An 18,201-nucleotide genomic window follows, 5' to 3' on the forward strand; every position below is an offset into this window, starting at 1 on the left:
CAGCATGTTCTAGACTGCTTTTATTCCTCTTAAGGGGTGTTCACACGGCAACTTTTACTCCGGTGTAGCACCGGGGCTGCCCCGGTAGAGCGTTCACACGGTACAAAGTTATACCGGTGTAGCCCTTAAGCTGCTTAAACCGGTGCAAATCCAACCCTGCTCGGGAGGTGGTTTAAGAAATTTACTCCGGAGTAGTTTGCGGGGCAGCACCGATATAAAATGGGACGTCTGAACGCTACAGGGGTAGACTCGCTACGCGTGAGGAGAGTTGATTACATACAGGCATTGCATAATTTGCATCCTGGTATTTTGCGCTTCCAAAATGGCGAATATCAACAACAACAGAACTGCGTGTCTTCCAGTGTTGCCAGATTGGGTGGTTTTAAGTGCATTTTGGTGGATTTGAACATATTTTGGGCTGGAAAACGTCAACAGTATCTGCCAACACTGGTGTCTTCATCCACGTTGTTTTCCCGGCGCTTCGTGATGCCATGACAATCGGGAAAAGGAAGTACATTTTCACGCATGCGCATATTTAATTTCCGCATTATTACTGTCGCATAGCACGGTCGCAAAAACTGCCGTGTGAACGCAAGTGGGGCTGCACCGGTGCTAACACACTTCTCTCTAGTAAGCAGGTTGTGACGTGTGAACGCTCCACAAAATTTACACCGGTGTAAGATATATCGCAACAAAATACATCGGTGCAGCATCGATGCAAATATGTGCCGTGTGAACACCCCTTTACACCGCTATAGTTTGTGTACACACAATAGTACCAGTCAAAAGTTTGGACACACTTTGTAATTAAATGTTTTTTCTTTATTTGTATTAAGGCACTCCATGTCCTAAAGTAATGATGGATGTCGTTTCTCTTTACTTAGCTGAGCAGTTCTTCATATTATATGGATTATTACAGTTGTGGAATAGGGCCATTTTACTGTATTTTTATTATTTACTGTTTGATCCCAAACACATTAAGAAGGCCAGAAATTGCACTAATTAACTTTTGACGAGGCACCTGTTAATTAAAAAGCATTCCAGGTGACTACCTCATGAAGCTGGTAAAGATAATGCCAATAGTGTGCAAAGCGTCAAGGTAAATGGTGGCTGTTGAAAAACATGGTTCCTGTTCTCACTTATATTGGCTTTAAACAGTCATACTTTCTTGAAGTGAATTTATATATCTCATCTCATTATCTCTAGCCGCTTTATCCTGTTCTACAGGGTCGCAGGCAAGCTGGAGCCTATCCCAGCTGACTACGGGCGAAAGGCGGGGTACACCCTGGACAAGTCGCCAGGTCATCACAGGGCTGACACATAGACACAGACAACCATTCACACTCACATTCACACCTACGGTCAATTTAGGGTCACCAGTTGACCTAACCTGCATGTCTTTGGACTGTGGGGGAAACCGGAGCACCCGGAGGAAACCCACGCGGACACGGGGAGAACATGCAAACTCCGCACAGAAAGGCCCTCGCTGGCCACAGGGCTCGAACCCGGACCTTCTTGCTGTGAGGCGACAGCGCTAACCACTGTGCCGCTTTTTTTATATATATATAATATAAAATATATCTCGCCCGTAGTCAGCTGGGATAGGCTCCAGCTTGCCTGCGACCCTGCAGAACAGTATAAAGCGGCTAGAGATAATGAGATGTATAAAAAAAAAAAAACATCCTTTGGACTGCTGTCTTTAGACTTTCCAGTCGTGAGAGAATTCAGGTCCAGCTTTACTGCTGACTGAAAGCGCCAACACTGGAGACTCCTTCTGCAAATGTTACATATAAGTCTCTTCATTCATTCATTCATTCCGAAAGCTTCACTCTATCAAGCATTATATATTTTTCTTTGCAAAACAACATGATATAATTTGTCACGTTAGTCAGTTTATTTCCGGACTTGAATTTTTTTTGTGGTATCTGCCATACAAGTCTAATTCACAGAGATGATGTTATAGAAACAATTACATAATAGAACAAGCATGAATATAAGCATTTAATATAAATTTGTGAGTTGCCTTTTGGCCAGTACAATTGTCATAGTTTTGCTGTTATAGAAAATTGATCAACTCCTGACCAATCAGATTTTGAGAATTTTATGTACTGTGGTATAAATTACAGGTGAATAATTATTGCATATTGTATCTTTTGGCTTGCAGCGTGGCGGTTCAGTTTCTACCCTGGATAAGGAGGGACTCTCTGTTCTGGATCTAACTATGAAGGACCGCCCAGCTCATGTTGTCTTTCACAGCAGTGGTAATTAAAATTTAGTCGTAATCAGTGAACTTTTGCTATATGTACCATTTTGGCATTTCTTATAGAAAAAGAAATTTACCTGCTTGGAATCATATGAATAATTGCAATAATGATGGTCATATGCATCACACCATAATGTTATTACATCATAAATTGTATTGTGTAAGGCCAAAAAAAAAAAAAAGTGTGTTTCCGGTTACGTAGATTTCAAAACTAGGGTCGGTAGGCAGGCTTTTTTTTTTTTTTTCGAATTTTTTTTTTCAAGATGGCTGCCATAACCTATATTTAGACAGGAATAATTTCACAAAATATAATGAATTTCTTTGCAGGTCACCTGAGTTACCACCTTCTGATGAATCTGATGCAGCATGAGACACCTTTTAACATGAATTTTTGTGTAAATATAACAGCTCAATACACCATGAGAGAGAGAGAGAGAGAGCAGCCCCGCCCCTCTCTGCTCCCTGAGTGCAGCTCGTCGCCTTGGTAACGGTGCAGGGAAAAGACACAATATAACAAGCAAAGAGCGCCTTTTCTCAGAGTTCCCTCTCCTCGAACAACGCTGATTTACACGGAAACGGAAGGAGCTATTCACAAAATTCTTTCACATTGAGTGCTACAAGGCTCCCATGAACACAGTAATGTAAATTTTTTTGTCCCTAGTGTAAAAAATGTGGACACTAGAGCGAGTTAAAAACAAGTGACTTTTCTGATTTTGCAGTAAAAGCGCTGCCACGTTTATAATGTGAGTCTATGGGAGAGCGCGGCTGTCCTCTCCTCACTTTCAGGCTTCTCATTCAAAAACTGTAAATCCTATCGCTCAGGGATACACTTGTCTTGATTCACACAATGTGTGACTACAACTTTTGAGAAAGTTGTGTGTGTAGAGTGAAACTTGTGGCTGAGAAAACAGTTTAAATGAGAAAGTTAGAGCTTTTTTTTTCAAGCTGCCTCCACTCTAAACTCCTGAGCGCCACTGGTGTGTAACGCCATAGACACCCATTATAAAGCCTGAATTTCTCCAGATTTGATCATGGTGTTTGATCTGTGACTGATCAAAAAGTATAGAACCTAGCAAAAAAGTTGAATGCCAGATCCACACAGGAGAATTTTGTCTCTGTTTTAAAGTTTGAATCATGTCTCTAGGTGAAAAACAAAATAAGCGTTATCTCTGCTTCTGTTCCCTCCGACGGCCCCGACACACTACTGCCTCCGCCGAGTGCGCGCGCACACCGCATGTCGGGGCCGCGGATGAGTTACTCTCCCCTGATCAACGAAGTCGGCGGGGAATTTGTGGTTATTATCGGTACAAACAGCGCGAATCACAACTTAAATGAGTGTGGTTCAGTTTGACATTGTCAGTCCGTTAGATAAACATTTAATTTTATTAAAATCGAAAATTAATATTTAGAGCCTGTGGGCTACAAAAATAAGTCATTAAAGTAGCCGGCTGGACTTAATTGTGTAGTCGGCTGTATGGCCGACAGCCCGGCGCTTGTGGAAAGCCCTGATTTTCCCAGTGACTGACAAAAACGTCCGGTTCACGCGGTTGGGTTATATGTAAAAGTCGCGACTGGGAAAAAAACGAAAAAAAAGTTTAGGGTCGGGCGGTACGGATTAGGGTCGGTCGGGTAACCGGAAACACACACACTTTTTTTTTTTTTTTTTTTTTTTTCTTTTTTTTTTTTTGGCCTAATGTTAAAGGTTTGGGTCAGCTTCTCTGCTCTCATCCACCAGATCCCACTGAAGTGTACACCTGGGGTAACAATACCAATTTTAGCCTTGGACATGGAAACCAGGAGAGTAGACACAATCCTGAGATTGTGGACCTGTTTACCAGAACTGGGGTTTATATTAAGCAGGTAATTTTTGAACAAGTTTAGGAAGATTACATTTAAGTCCTTTTAAGTGTGTTCCATTTTCACATTCCCTAGTAGTAGATCAGCTGAACATGCTGTATGAATTTCTGGACTTTTAACTTTTTTTTTTTTTATGAAACATTTTATGGAAAGCTCACGTTTTCAGTGCTTCTGCACATACATTTGGGTATCTGGAGTGCCTACCAACCCACAAACTCTGAAATAAGACACCCAGTTAGTTTCTTTTGGGCTGCCTATTTCAGAAAACGTGCTTCAACAAGCTGTACAGATTTGGCTCCCCTTTCTTGGTCACAAGGAGCTTATTAGACTTATCCCGCCCCCTTATCTGTGTATCTTCACTCATGACTTGAGAACTGCCTTTGTGAATAAATATTCATGAGGAAAGTGCTACCTGATTGGCCAGCAGAAGAGGAGGGTGTGCTGAACAGTAGCTCATTATCATTTAAAGGAATGAGTACTCAAATGGCCCTTTTCCACTACCCTTTTTCAGCTCACTTCAGCTCGCTTCAGCTCACTTCAGCCCGACACGGCTCGCGTTTCGACTACCTCAGAAGAGCACGACTCAGCTCGCTTCAGCCCTGCTCAGCCCCCAAAACTCGCACGGTTTTGGAGTAGGGCTGAAGCGAGCCAAACCGAGCCGAGTGGGGCTAGGGGTGTGAGGAGACACTCCCTGTGCACTGATTGGTGAGGAGGAGTGTCCTCACATGCCCACACGCCCCGCGAGCACGCTGGGATCTGTAAACACCGTAAACCCAGAAGAAGAAGAATTACGAATTACGAGAATTTCTGAAGCCTTATGCGCCTCGCCTCATCTATATGCTCTTGCCAGTATCTGTTGGGGTTGTCGGTGACAACAAGCCACAGCACCAAGACCAGCAACACTAACAACTCCATGTTTATTGTTTACTATCCGGGTCGTGAGACTACCGCTTAAAAGGTCACTGATGTCACTGTTTGCGCCGCCTAACGACATCACGTGACGTCCACCCACTTTCGCTATCTCCACCCAATGTGTCCACCCACTTCCAGCCAGCACGGTTCAGCACGGTTGTAGTCGAAATGCAACGCCAACAGCCCCGCTCAGCTCGACTCAGCCCACCTCAGCACGGCACGGCTCAGCCCGGCTCAGCCGCGTTGGTAGTGGAAAAGCGGCAAAATTGGCTATTTTTAAGCAAGGCTGTGGAGACAGGGTTAGAAGGGAGCCTTGGTGCTTTATCATTGTGTTTTTTTTGTTTTTTTTTTCTGGACCAAAGCATGTCTCAGATATTTCATTAAGACCTCAGGGAACTGTTAACTTGTGGAAAAGCAGAATAATTTGGCACCTTTAATTTTTTTTTCTTCACCATGAAGAGGCATTTGCTGTCATGTGATGAACACACAATCAACTCCAACTATTCACCGGTCCCCGGAGAATGTATTTTTAAATAATTGCAAATTGTAGATTAATACAAGAAATTGATTTCTTGAACTTCTATGAACATCTCACTTTTTCAATTAAAGGAGATACGCAGAGCCTTTATTTTTAAATAAATGTCCGAGTGGATAGTATCTCCAACCTTGACTCTTGTATGCTGCATAAATGGGAATAAAAAAATATATATTTTTGAGAGTTAAAATCGACTGCAAAGTTGGCATTCAAGCTGAGCCAGCCAGCCCTGAGTGCGTGACGTCACTGCAGGAACCGGTTTGAAGGCCGAAGCCTTTTACAGCTATACACCAAAGTCATATAAATAAATAAATTTATGGTGAAAGTAAGAAATACCGTTACCGACTTGCTCAACTAAGACTGATTTGACTTCACTGATTGTGGGTTGACTCTCATTAAAACAGGATAGGTGTTATAACTTATGCAACATACATGTACATGAATGCATTTTCAGTGATAAAACGTAAAAGGTGAATTAAATAATCAGATGAACTGAGACAATCACATTATGAAGCAAATTAAATAATCTTATACCGATAACTTAAACACACAATACAAGTTACATGTATTAATTTAAATGCAGGTAAACAACGTGTTGTTTTTGTTTTATATCCAAATGAGAGTCGAGCTTACCCGTCTGTGTTCTCGCTTCCTGAAGGCCGATTGTTTTTGAAACAATCTGACTTTCAGTTGTTTGTTCAGTTCTCCGTTCATTCGCTTCTTCCACGTAAGGGCGAGATGGCAGCGATATCCAGTTTAGAAATCAGACAGCTGCTCCACTCATTCTCCATTTTCTTCATACGGAGTATTCCGCCATTATTGCTGGGCTCAGGCAATTACTAAAACCCGGGACGGAACATGATTTCACCGGTTTTAGCAACAACTGCAGGGAGGTCACTGCCCGAGCGATATGTCTCGTCCCGTTCCAGCCCGGGTTTTACCAACAACCCTCGGCTCATTCCGTGAGGACTGGTGCAACTGAACTCACTTTCCTTTAAAAAATAAATAAATACTTTTCTTGTAGTTTCCTTTAATTGTTGGTACTGCAGCCTCTTTCAATACGGGCTTATAGCTAACGCTCCTCAACAGATCAGAGGTCTCGTACGAGTCTTCAGTAAAATGTGCAGAGCAGAGGAGAGAACACTTCATAGGCGCCCAGTGTGCTCGTGAACTTCTCGCAAAACGCGTCTAAATCTTTGCAGTTTGAACATTCTTGGGCCATGAATGCAACGTAAATCCACCTTCTGTCATGTTGCTGCACCTGCCAAAAACGCATCTACATGACATGGTGATAAATTAGTTCAAGATGGAGGATCGGAGTTGCAGTCAGCTCTGTGTTTTAGTATAGCGGAAATGGCGATGAGACCGATAGGCTTCCTGCTGTGACGGTACGGACGTCAAGGTCATTCACTCAGACCGCTACCTATATAAATCACTTTAATTGTAAAAATTACTATATTAGATTTATTGTTAACGCTTAACTATTCTTCTGCCATTCTTGAGGTCTCAAGGCATTTATAAACGAAAGCGAGGCCATGGCTCTGCGTATATGCTTTAAGTGTTTAAGTATTTCAAAGCTATGATTTGCTGAAAAATGTTTCGTATTTACAAAGACAATAAACTGAGTAGTTTAAAACAGTTGGATAGGCCTCAGCTGACCTCAGGAGTTCCATGAAGTCTCATCTGCGCAGATAGGTGTACATTCGTTTTCAGTCATCCATCCATTGTCTGTAACCACTTATCCTGTACAGGCAAGCTGGAGCCTATCCCAGCTGACTATGGGCAAGAGGTGGGGTACACCCTGGACAAGTCGCCAGGTCATAGCAGGGGTGACGCATAGAGACAAACAACCATTCACACCTACGGTCAATTTAGAGCCACCAATTAGCCTAACCTGCATGTCTTTGGACTGTGGGGGAAACCCACGCAGACACGAGGAGAACATGCAAACTCCACACAGAAAGGCTGTCATCGGCTGCTAGGCTTGAACCCAGGACCTTCTTGCTGTGAGGCGACAGTGCTAACCACATGCCGCCCTGTTTTCAGTAATCCTGAGGACTAATTTCCGATTACACAGTGCATGTTTATATGAGTTGGGCTAGTTGATAGAGAAACATAGCTCATTATCCTCCTTCCATCAGGGTATTAAGTTGATGTGATATGGATGTTGAATATGATGGTCACTCTGACTAACTGCTGCTAACATAGCTTTTGCTAAAATATAACTTGTGTTGTTCAGTCTTGATCATGAAAACTGATTTATGACCTCTGAATTGATTACGTTAAAGATGAACTATGCTTTTCAGTGTATTATCTATTATCCACTGAATATGGCAACCAGTGGTCTTGGACCAGATGTCCATGATTCTGTTCGTCCTCATGTTGAATAGCATCTTATCTTTTGATTAACAAATTTTGTTTAAAAAAAAAAAAAACTAATTAGGTTTTTTTTTTTGTTTTTTAATTAAGTCCATCTGATACCAGTGCCTACCTGAACTATAGCCTGCATAACAGAAGCAGAAATTGGACAGAGATTAAGGGTGCATAGGTCTGAGGACTGGTATCAGGGCCTTCCCTGGTCTGACACTGATGCACATTTCTCACATGAACAGAAGATGCACATTGTTGTGAGTTGTCTGTGATGGGTCACGTAACTTTGCAACTGAATCTAGCAGTAGATCAACATTTAGACCGCTGTTATCGGTATTGTATTGAAATTAGACAAATGTGATCAGTTCTTTCTTAGCAAAAGACTGTTTAAAACAGCCTGTGCCCTTACAGATCAAACCTGTTCAAGAAGTACTACTGTAGGTCGCACAGTTTTATTTGAGGTTCTTTATAAAATGACTTGATTCAATTAGATATAAAGAACTGAGCATTCCATTTTAGACTACAGTGACGTTAGTCCAATAAAAACAGTTATGTAAAGTTATGTAGAAATGACACATTTGAGCTCAAAAAATGATGTACGAACAAATCTGCACCTGTTGTACATTAAAACGAGCAGTGATTTGAGTGCAAATTATATGGTGGCTTTGACATGATTCCAACAGCCATGATGTTTTTACACATACCTCACTAGTAATAACAGTTTAGGAAAAAATTAAAAAAAACAAAACAATAACAGCAAATTGCAAACATAGATGGCTGTAAATTGAAAACCTTATTTCATCTTATCTCATCATCTCTAGCCGCTTTATCCTGTTCTACAGGGTCGCAGGCAAGCTGGAGCCTATCCCAGCTGACTACGGGCGAAAGGCGGGGTACACCCTGGACAAGTCGCCAGGTCATCACAGGGCTGACACATGGACACAGACAACCATTCACACTCACATTCACACCTACGGTCAATTTAGAGTCACCAGTTAACCTAACCTGCATGTCTTTGGACTGTGGGGGAAACCGGAGCACCCGGAGGAAACCCACACGGACATGGGGAGAACATGCAAACTCCGCACAGAAAGGCCCTTGCCAGCCATGGGGCTCGAACCCGGACCTTCTTGCTGTGAGGCGACAGCGCTAACCACTACGCCACCGTGCTGCCCGAAAACCTTATTTTAATTTTTAATTAAGCACAAACTGTCAATACTAATTAAATATTAGAGATGACACATTTTAGACTTCAGGCTCTTTTACCTTACTTGCACTAACTTGACTTGTGAGCAAAGTGTAGGCTTGGGCGTACAAGAGGAAGCATGTGTGCCTCCATGCTCTCAAGATCACTGAAGAGCTCTCACATGCAATGCACGCTTCACTGCGCCACACTCACAAAAACCTGTGTATGTGCAATCCTTTTGTTCGCTGATACTGCTGTACATGCTCAGGCCAGCTGCCCTTGTGTTTAAATGCCATAAAGATGATGCAAGCTATGTGTAGACATGGGGGTTATTGTGCCTTAAATGCTTTCACATTTAAAGCACAATAACCCCCATGATCCTGTATTTGACAGTGTGGGGTTTTTAGTTTAAACATTGGCTACAAACAGCCTCTTTCATGTTTTGTAGTTCTTGATCTTCATTTAATGTAAAACCAGACTAGTTCGTTTTGTTTTGTTTTTTAAATGTTGTACATTTTCACATTCTATTATGCTGACTACAATGTGGTTCACATAACCAAAGCTCAAGACAAGAAGATGCTTTTTGTACAGACTAGCCACATCAGCTTACCACAACAGCGCACAGGGCCCAGTCTCGCCAAGCCCTTTCAGCCAGCTCAGCAGCTGCATTTCTATTTCGTCTGGGCTTGGTCAATAAATGTCCTATTACTATAGGGTATTGCATATCCCAGCATGTTTAAAAGATCAATTATATTCATGTGTGGGAATACTAGTGTCTTGTGATCACTAAAGTCTTTCCCGCACCATGCACTCGGGCGCAGCCGATTTCCGTTTCCATAGCCCTCGTCCTCTTGCCTATACAGCTAGGGTTACAGTGGGGGGGGTCCTCTGGTAACTGCGAGAGTTTGACTCCCCACTTGCATCTGTATTGCAGCATGCCTTGGCAGATGGCAGTAGGTACCATTTTTATGATGGTCTTTGGTATGACCCGACCGTGAGATGCCATGCTAACCACTAGGCCAACTCACGGTCGGCTGATTTAATAAGGAAACTGTTGGTGGAATTTTTGTATACTTGTTTTACAATCAGATTTGACCTTATGCAACTTTGATAAATAAGAGCATGTGTACTTGCACTGTTAAAGGAATGGAAAATGTAACGTAAATACATGCATGGGTTGGTAGCTTGTAATATTGAGAGCCTGTACGAAAAGTTTCATGCATGTTTGACCATTTTATGAGAAAGTTGTGAGCGTTTTTGTATCACTGCTCTAATGCCACCAGTAGGCTGCCATGTTTTTTTTTTTTTTAGTTTTTTTTTTATTGCAATAAAACAATGACATTGACATGTGACAATAAGGTAAAACAAGAACAAATGACAAACAAGTACATAAAGACAAAGTAAATTACATTAATCAACTAAAAGGAAAAAAAAACGAGGAATATATATTAGAGAACGTTCAGAAGTCTTGTATTTTTCTTATTACGTACAAACTTAAGAGAGTTGAGAAGAGAGGTCATTTCTAGAATAAAAATATTAGAGAGGCTGATTCTTTTGCCATTTCTGTTTATGAATGAAAAACTTAGCCTGTAAAATATAAAAAGTAACTAAAAATTCAAACAATAAATCAGTTGAGTTTTCATAGTAGAAGAAAATATCTTTAAGAGTGAAAACATAATGACCCTGCTGCGCAAAAAGATAGAAACTAAGGTCTGTTAGAAATTGTTTTACCATCTTACAGTAAAAAAATAAATGTACAAGTGTTTCACCTTCTTTATCACAAAAAGAACAATTCAAACTTATGTCAGTGTATTTGGAAATATTTACATTTGTAGGGTAAATCTTGTGAAGAATCTTAAAATGAATTTCTTTTATTTTATTAGTGATACAATATTTGTGAGGTAGCAGATAGGCTGCAATGTTGCCTGTTGGAAGGGCGATGCGTGATGTCATTTGGGTGCAAGGCTGAGTGTCGCTCTTCAGTACTGAAGGGGCAAAGCGAAAGGTCTACTAAGGTGACAATGTCTGTGTGTTGTGTGGGTGTGATTTTATTTTTTTATATACCCCCCCCCCCCCCCCCCCCCCCCCATCTGAAAGGGTGTATTAATGAGATGCAACCCTGACTTACGGACAAATCTGAACTCTTTACCTGTAAAACAAGGCTGAAACTTTGCATCATATCACACTTGTACAGAAAAAGGTGGAAATATTGCCGGAAACACCTGAGCTGTTTTCCAAATGGTTTCCGTAAAGCGTGACATCACTTACAGTACACGGCCATATTCGACAAATGGACCATAGTGCCAGCAACATTTCTTCACTGATTTTCTCAAGTATTTCAAATAATGACACAAATAGCGATGATGAGCATGATAAACAAGCATTACCATATCAACTGGTTACACACAAGTGAAATATTTATGGCGTTATTTTAGTTAGTAATTACCAAGGCTTTTGTGACAACACTAAATCAAAGCAAGGCACCCATCGTGCAACAAGCATCAAGCTGCTTAGCTGTATCAGCAATTATTACGTTTATGCCCAAAGGAACTCAAAATAACGTATCATGTTTAATAAAAAGTTAGGGAAGCCATAAAGTGTTTTTTCTTAGGCTTTGAACTTCTCTTTTGCGGACTACTTAGGGGGTTTAGACAACCTTTTATTGTCATTCAGTATGCAACAAGTGTACACCAAATGAAATTTCGTTGCAGTTTGGCTCAGTACAGAAATGAATATGAAGTGTATTAAATTAAATTATGCAGCAGCAGAAATATTATAAAGTGCAATAGTATAAAGTGATTTGTAATGTTCAAGTTATAAATAGAAGTTTAGAGTTTGGGTTGGGTGGTGTAGTGGTTAGCGCTGTCACCTCACAGCAAGAAGGTCCGGGTTCGAGCCCCGTGGCTGACGAGGGCCTTTCTGTGTGGAGTTTGCATGTTCTCCCTGTGTCTGTGTGGGTTTCTTCCGGGTGCTCCAGTTTCCCCCACAGTCCAAAGACATGCAGGTTAGGTTAACTGGTGACTCTAAATTGACCGTAGGTGTGAATGTGAGTGTGAATGGTTGTCTGTGTCTATGTGTCAGCCCTGTGATGACCTGGCGACTTGTCCAGGGTGTACCCCGCCTTTCGCCCGTAGTCAGCTGGGATAGGCTCCAGCTTGCCTGCGACCCTGTACAGGATAAGCGGCTAGAGATAATGGATGGATGGAGTTTGGTTTTTTTTAACTGACCATGTTGTCTCGTTTGTCTTGTCTGCTTTTTGGCCGAAGATTGTGGGAACCGCATCTGGAGCCAGCGCTGGCTTGTATGGTATTCCTAATGCCCGGTGCATCTGAGTTGTTTGAGTGAAACAATTTTCTTCAAAATGTTCCGAGCACACGAGATGCAAATGTGCTGTTTTATAAATCCTGTATAGTTCTGCATAGAAACTGACTTTCGGAGATGGATATCTTGGTTGTGTGAGCTTCTTATTTTCAATTATTCGCATGAATCGTTAGTTTATATCATAATCTCTCTTCATAACTGTACTTTAACCGTGTGCTTTCTTTTCCTTTAAACTGCCTGTTAGTTTCTTAATTTCCTGCATGAAGTGACAAAGTCTGAATAATTTAATGCGATTCATTTGTAATAGCTTCTGATGGCATTTAAATTTCTGAAAGCTGCTAACAAAGATATTCATGTTGGCATTAATTTCATAATGCTCAGTCTGTAGGGGTTCGCATTCCGTTAACTTTCATCAGCCCTCAGGTGCCCTATACATGGAAATTCAGGTAACTGTGACCAACCTCACTGTTCTCCAGGTGCATAGTGTTAAATATTAATTCATGATTAACACGCTCAAATTCAATAAGCCCAGCATGTGTGACGAGAGACTGTGTGTGTGTGTGTGTAGGGGGCACTTTTGCCCCATGCACAGAATGCTTTACAGAACATCTCATTGCTTGTTGGGCTTTGAAGAGCATCTTGCATTAATTATGAGGTTGGCTTTGGTGGTTCTTCTCCAGTGCGTTCTGAACCACAGCAAACAGAAGATGGAAATAAATGGGCATGAAAGAAAAGTCTAAAATGCCTACATATTAAATAGACGACAGCTGGAACATATTAGTCTGCAAAGTATCCGTCTAGATGCCACTAAAGGGTTTATGGCCTCTTCCTAAAGCTGAACACTCCAGCGCTGTAATAGTGCATTGTTAACATTTGTTTTTCAGGTTGTGACATATATATATATATATATATATATATATATATATATATATATATATATAATGATTAACTGATTTATACTATTGTTTCTTTTTAATCTACAGTGTGTGTGTGTGTTTTCCCAGGTGGTTGTGTGCAAGTTCCACTCTGTCTTTCTTTCTCAGAAGGGTCATGTTTACACTTGTGGTCATGGACAGGGAGGACGTCTTGGACATGGGGATGAACAGACCTATTTGGTGGGACTTGCTTTGCTTTATTTTATGAACTGTGTTGTTATTCCCTTTGTTTTTCTAACTGTGTTTCTTTTTTAGGTTCCCCGTATGGTGGAGGGGCTGGTCTCCCATCATTGCTCACAGGTTGCTGCAGCCAGAGATCACACGGTGGTTCTAACTGAGGAGGGCTATGTTTACAGTTTTGGTCTCAACACATACCACCAGCTGGGCTTGACTCCTCCTGCTGCCAGCCAAGTTCCCAAGCAGGTGAGCAAACTGCATAACCGTTTCTGTGAGAAAGCCTTGCGTCAGGATACGGTTTGAAAGGATGATGAATGCCCATGTCTGAGCTTTCATTTATTTTTGGATGCAGGTGACTTCTAAGAGTTTGAAAGGGAAGAATGTGGTTGGTGTTGCTGCTGGAAGGTTTCACACTGTTCTGTGGACGAGAGATGCAGTTTACACTGTTGGACTAAACGGCGGACAACTGGGTAAGAAGCAAATAGGAGAAATGACACTGAGTAATTGGTTATTTGTATGATGCAAGACCATGGCAAGATCCACAATATTTAAGTTTTGCAATACACAGTGTGTTTTCAAGTAATTTTTCAAATTTAATGCAAAAATTGCACTTTTTTTTTTCTTCCAAATAGTTAACAAATTTAAACATTCCCTTAAGAATATTGCAGACAGGACTCTAAATTGACCGTAGGTGTGAGTGTGAATGGTTGTCTGTGTCTATGTGTCAGCCCTGTGATGACCTGGCGACTTGTCCAGGGTGTACCCCGCCTTTTGCCCGTAGTCAGCTGGGATAGGCTCCAGCTTGCCTGCGACCCTGTAGAAGGATAAAGCGGCTAGAGATAATGAGATGAGATGAGATATTGCAGACAGTTAACTTGCTGAGCACTTTTCAAAAAGCCAAATATTTGACATACATTGTGATATTTTTAATAGGCTGTTCCCCATGTAATGAGCTCTGGTCTGAATTTGTGTGTATACACACAGGCTATCTGCTGGACCCAAATGGGGAGAAGTGTGTGACTGTGCCCCGGCAGGTGTCTGCTCTACACCACAAGGATGTCGCCATTGCCATGGTTGCTGCCAGTAATGGAGCTACTGTGTGTTTGACGGAGAAAGGGGATATCTATTTGCTCGCTGACTACCAGTGCAAGAAGTTGGCCTCCAAGTGAGCAATTTTGCAATGCTTCAAGGCCTCTGACCCTTGGATTAGAAATGTCAAGCCTGATGGGTGTATTTCTCACTAATACATCAGCAGTGTGTTGTGTGAAATTTTGTTTGATGAACTGATGTAATAAATCCTGACCGTTGTGGTCAGGCAGTGGCTTCATGTTATCCCCATTATTTTGACTGATAATTATTAGTCATAATTTTTTTTGGGTCACACATTAGTCCTTTGTAGATGCTAAGATTTGTTGTCCTTTAGGCAGCTGAACATCAAGAAGGTTCTTGTAACTGGAGGCACTTTGGACCATAGGGTAGACCCGCACCTCCTAAATGAGAGTGGGGGAGAGAAGATATCCATCTTAGCCCTGGATGAGATTGGCAGGGTGAGTGATATGTATTAATGAGAGCACTAGAAAGTGTATTGGGTGTGCTTAAAATAAGAAACTTAAGCTGTTTGTTCTCCCCTTCTGTCTGTTCATGGTCTTGTTTTCTTTCAGGTTTTCTGCTGGCGCTCCGTGGGCACTTCTTTGAGACCGTGCAGGTGGGCCTATGGGCGACAGGTCTTCATGTCTGATATCGCCATTAGCAAGAACAAAATGATGTTCATCACACTGGATGGTGAGGGTTTTAGTGGCCAGTGGCTTGGTGAATACAAGAAGGGTATGGATAAAAAAGGTAAAACCTTAAACGGCACTAAATTTGTACTTCTTACAGATATGACCTAGACTGGCCTGTGAAATGATTTGATGTCAATGTGAATGGACTTTCTGTTGGCAGATGTGTGCAGTCATTCTGAGGGTGGAAGTGCGTATGAGCGCATCCGGCTGGAAAGGCTACCCTACGTCCACCGAGCCGTCAGCATTACCATGGACTCTAAGGGCCGTAACTTTGGGGTGCTCCAGTCTGATCCCAAAACCAGGTACATGAATATGATACACATTTACACTCATTTTACGTAACATTTAATATTACAACCCCGATTCCAAAAAAGTTGGGACAAAGTACAAATTGTAAATAAAAAGGGAATGCAATAATTTACAAATCTCAAAAACCGATATTGTATTCACAATAGAACATAGACAACATATCAAATGTCGAAAGTGAGACATTTTGAAATTTCATGCCAAAATTGGCTCATTTGAAATTTCATGACAGCAACACATCTCAAAGTTGGGACAGGGGCAATAAGAGGCTGGAAAAGTTAAAGGTACAAAAAAAGGAACAGCTGGAGGACCAAATTGCAACTCATTAGGTCAATTGGCAATAGGTCATTAACATGACTGGGTATAAAAAGAGCATCTTGGAGTGGCAGCGGCTCTCAGAAGTAAAGATGGGAAGAGGATCACCAATCCCTCTAATTCTGCGCCGACAAATAGTGGAGCAATATCAGAAAGGAGTTCAGCAGTGTAAAATTGCAAAGAGTTTGAACATATCATCATCTACAGTGCATAATATCATCAAAAGATTCAGAGAATCTGGAAGAATCTCTGTGCGTAAGGGTCAAGGCCAGAAAACCATACTGGGCGCCCGTGATCTTCGGGCCCTTAGACGGCACTGCATCACATACAGGCATGTTTCTGTATTGGAAATCACAAAATGGGCTCAGGAATATTTCCAGAGAACATTATCTGTGAACACAATTCACCGTGCCATCCGCCGTTGCCAGCTAAAACTCTACAGTTCAAAGAAGCCATATCTAAACATGATCCAGAAGCGCAGACGTCTTCTCTGGGCCAAGGCTCATTTAAAATGGACTGTGGCAAAGTGGAAAACTGTTCTGTGGTCAGACGAATCAAAATTTGAAGTTCTTTATGGAAATCAGGGACGCCGTGTCATTCGGACTAAAGAGGAGAAGGACGACCCAAGTTGTCATCGGCGCTCAGGTCAGAAGCCTGCATCTCTGATGGTATGGGGTTGCATTAGTGCGTGTGGCATGGGCAGCTTACACATCTGGAAAGACACCATCAATGCTGAAAGGTATATCCAGGTTCTAGAGCAACATATGCTCCCATCCAGACGACGTCTCTTTCAGGGAAGACCTTGCATTTTCCAACATGACAATGCCAAACCACCTACTGCATCAATTACAGCATCATGGCTGCGTAGAAGAAGGGTCCGGGTACTGAACTGGCCAGCCTGCAGTCCAGATCTTTCACCCATAGAAAACATTTGGCGCATCATAAAACGGAAGATACGGCAAAAAAGACCTAAGACAGTTGAGCAACTAGAATCCTACATTAGACAAGAATGGGTTAACATTCCTATCCCTAAACTTGAGCAACTTGTCTCCTCAGTCCCCAGACGTTTACAGACTGTTGTAAAGAGAAAAGGGGATGTCTCACAGTGGTAAACATGGCCTTGTCCCAACTTTTTTGAGAAGTGTTATGAAATTTAAAATCACCTAATTTTTCTCTTTAAATGATACATTTTCTCAGTTTAAACATTTGATATGTCATCTATGTTCTATTCTGAATAAAATATGGAATTTTGAAACTTCCACATCATTCCGTTTTTATTTACAATTTGTATTTTGTCCCAACTTTTTTGGAATCGGGGTTGTATATGAATATTCTTTTTGGGGATTTTCCACATTTAAAACTGTCTTTGGAAAGGCATCGAGAACATTCTGCTAGTGTGCAGTCTGGAGCATGCTTTATTATGCTTTGGTTTATATCCTGTAATTCCAAATTTTTCTGATACACTCAGCAGTTAAACTGTCAAACTGAGTAAACGCACACCAGACATTTAAATGTTGATGGTGAAACACTGATGGCAAAGAACATGTGTTCCTGCTATCTCAGGTTCCTCTCGGGATACTTATAAAATTGCAAAGACCTGATGTCATCAGTCTGATTCCACCAACAAAACTTGGTCTTCCAGAACAGAGAATATCAGGTTGTCCAGAGCAATAAATTCAAGTGTGTAATTAAATTTGTGGTACTGAAATGTCTTGCCTTGTTCTGGCTATGCAATACATCAGTTGAGCAAGTGTTACACAATTGATATTATGTTGCTTTTGCTCACATTAAAGAACTTGCATTTTGCAGACGTTTTAATGCAGTAAGCCAGCGTCACCTAAATATGCTATTTAACCAAAATGTAATAATTGTGGAATTTAAAGGGGAACGGAGGGCAATATATAGAGTAAATATAATAATAAAACACACATTAACGAACCTTATTCAAGACTTACAAAAGTTTTTTTGTTCTAAGGTTGGAAAGTTATAGTGTTTTGAAAGTAGCTCGCGCAAACTATTTCCGCAGTTTGAACAGCCCGCCATGATATTAATTTTATCCAATCAGAATGCACGTTCATTTTCTCTGCGTAACACTCATGACGTATGTATGTGCCCAGTTGTGTTGGCTCATTGAGGTTGGGAATAGCACGTGTGAAATACCTGTTTCTGCCTCTTGCGACGATTTCGCAAGTCTATGGGTGGCGCCTATCTCATTGCAGCAAATAAATTCTGCTGGACTCGTG

General features: G+C 41.5%; 1 protein-coding gene across 3 annotated transcripts in view; it reads left to right on the forward strand.

The window, feature by feature from the left end:
• The window catches only part of ibtk (inhibitor of Bruton agammaglobulinemia tyrosine kinase), a 59,796-nt gene that overhangs the window by 14,343 nt on the left and 27,252 nt on the right, over positions 1-18,201 (forward strand). For 2 of the 3 annotated variants that reach the window (XM_060922304.1, XM_060922305.1), the window contains exons 3-11: positions 2,165-2,261; positions 3,999-4,123; positions 13,449-13,559; positions 13,635-13,802; positions 13,909-14,026; positions 14,541-14,721; positions 14,980-15,103; positions 15,218-15,395; positions 15,498-15,639. In XM_060922304.1, the coding sequence (XP_060778287.1) occupies positions 2,165-2,261; positions 3,999-4,123; positions 13,449-13,559; positions 13,635-13,802; positions 13,909-14,026; positions 14,541-14,721; positions 14,980-15,103; positions 15,218-15,395; positions 15,498-15,639 (1,244 nt within the window). The remainder of the gene's footprint in view (positions 1-2,164; positions 2,262-3,998; positions 4,124-13,448; positions 13,560-13,634; positions 13,803-13,908; positions 14,027-14,540; positions 14,722-14,979; positions 15,104-15,217; positions 15,396-15,497; positions 15,640-18,201) is intronic. The other variant, XM_060922306.1, reaches the window with a different exon arrangement.

The sequence above is a fragment of the Neoarius graeffei genome, chromosome 5, assembly GCF_027579695.1.
Source record: "Neoarius graeffei isolate fNeoGra1 chromosome 5, fNeoGra1.pri, whole genome shotgun sequence".
NCBI classification, from domain to species: Eukaryota; Metazoa; Chordata; class Actinopteri; order Siluriformes; family Ariidae; genus Neoarius; species Neoarius graeffei.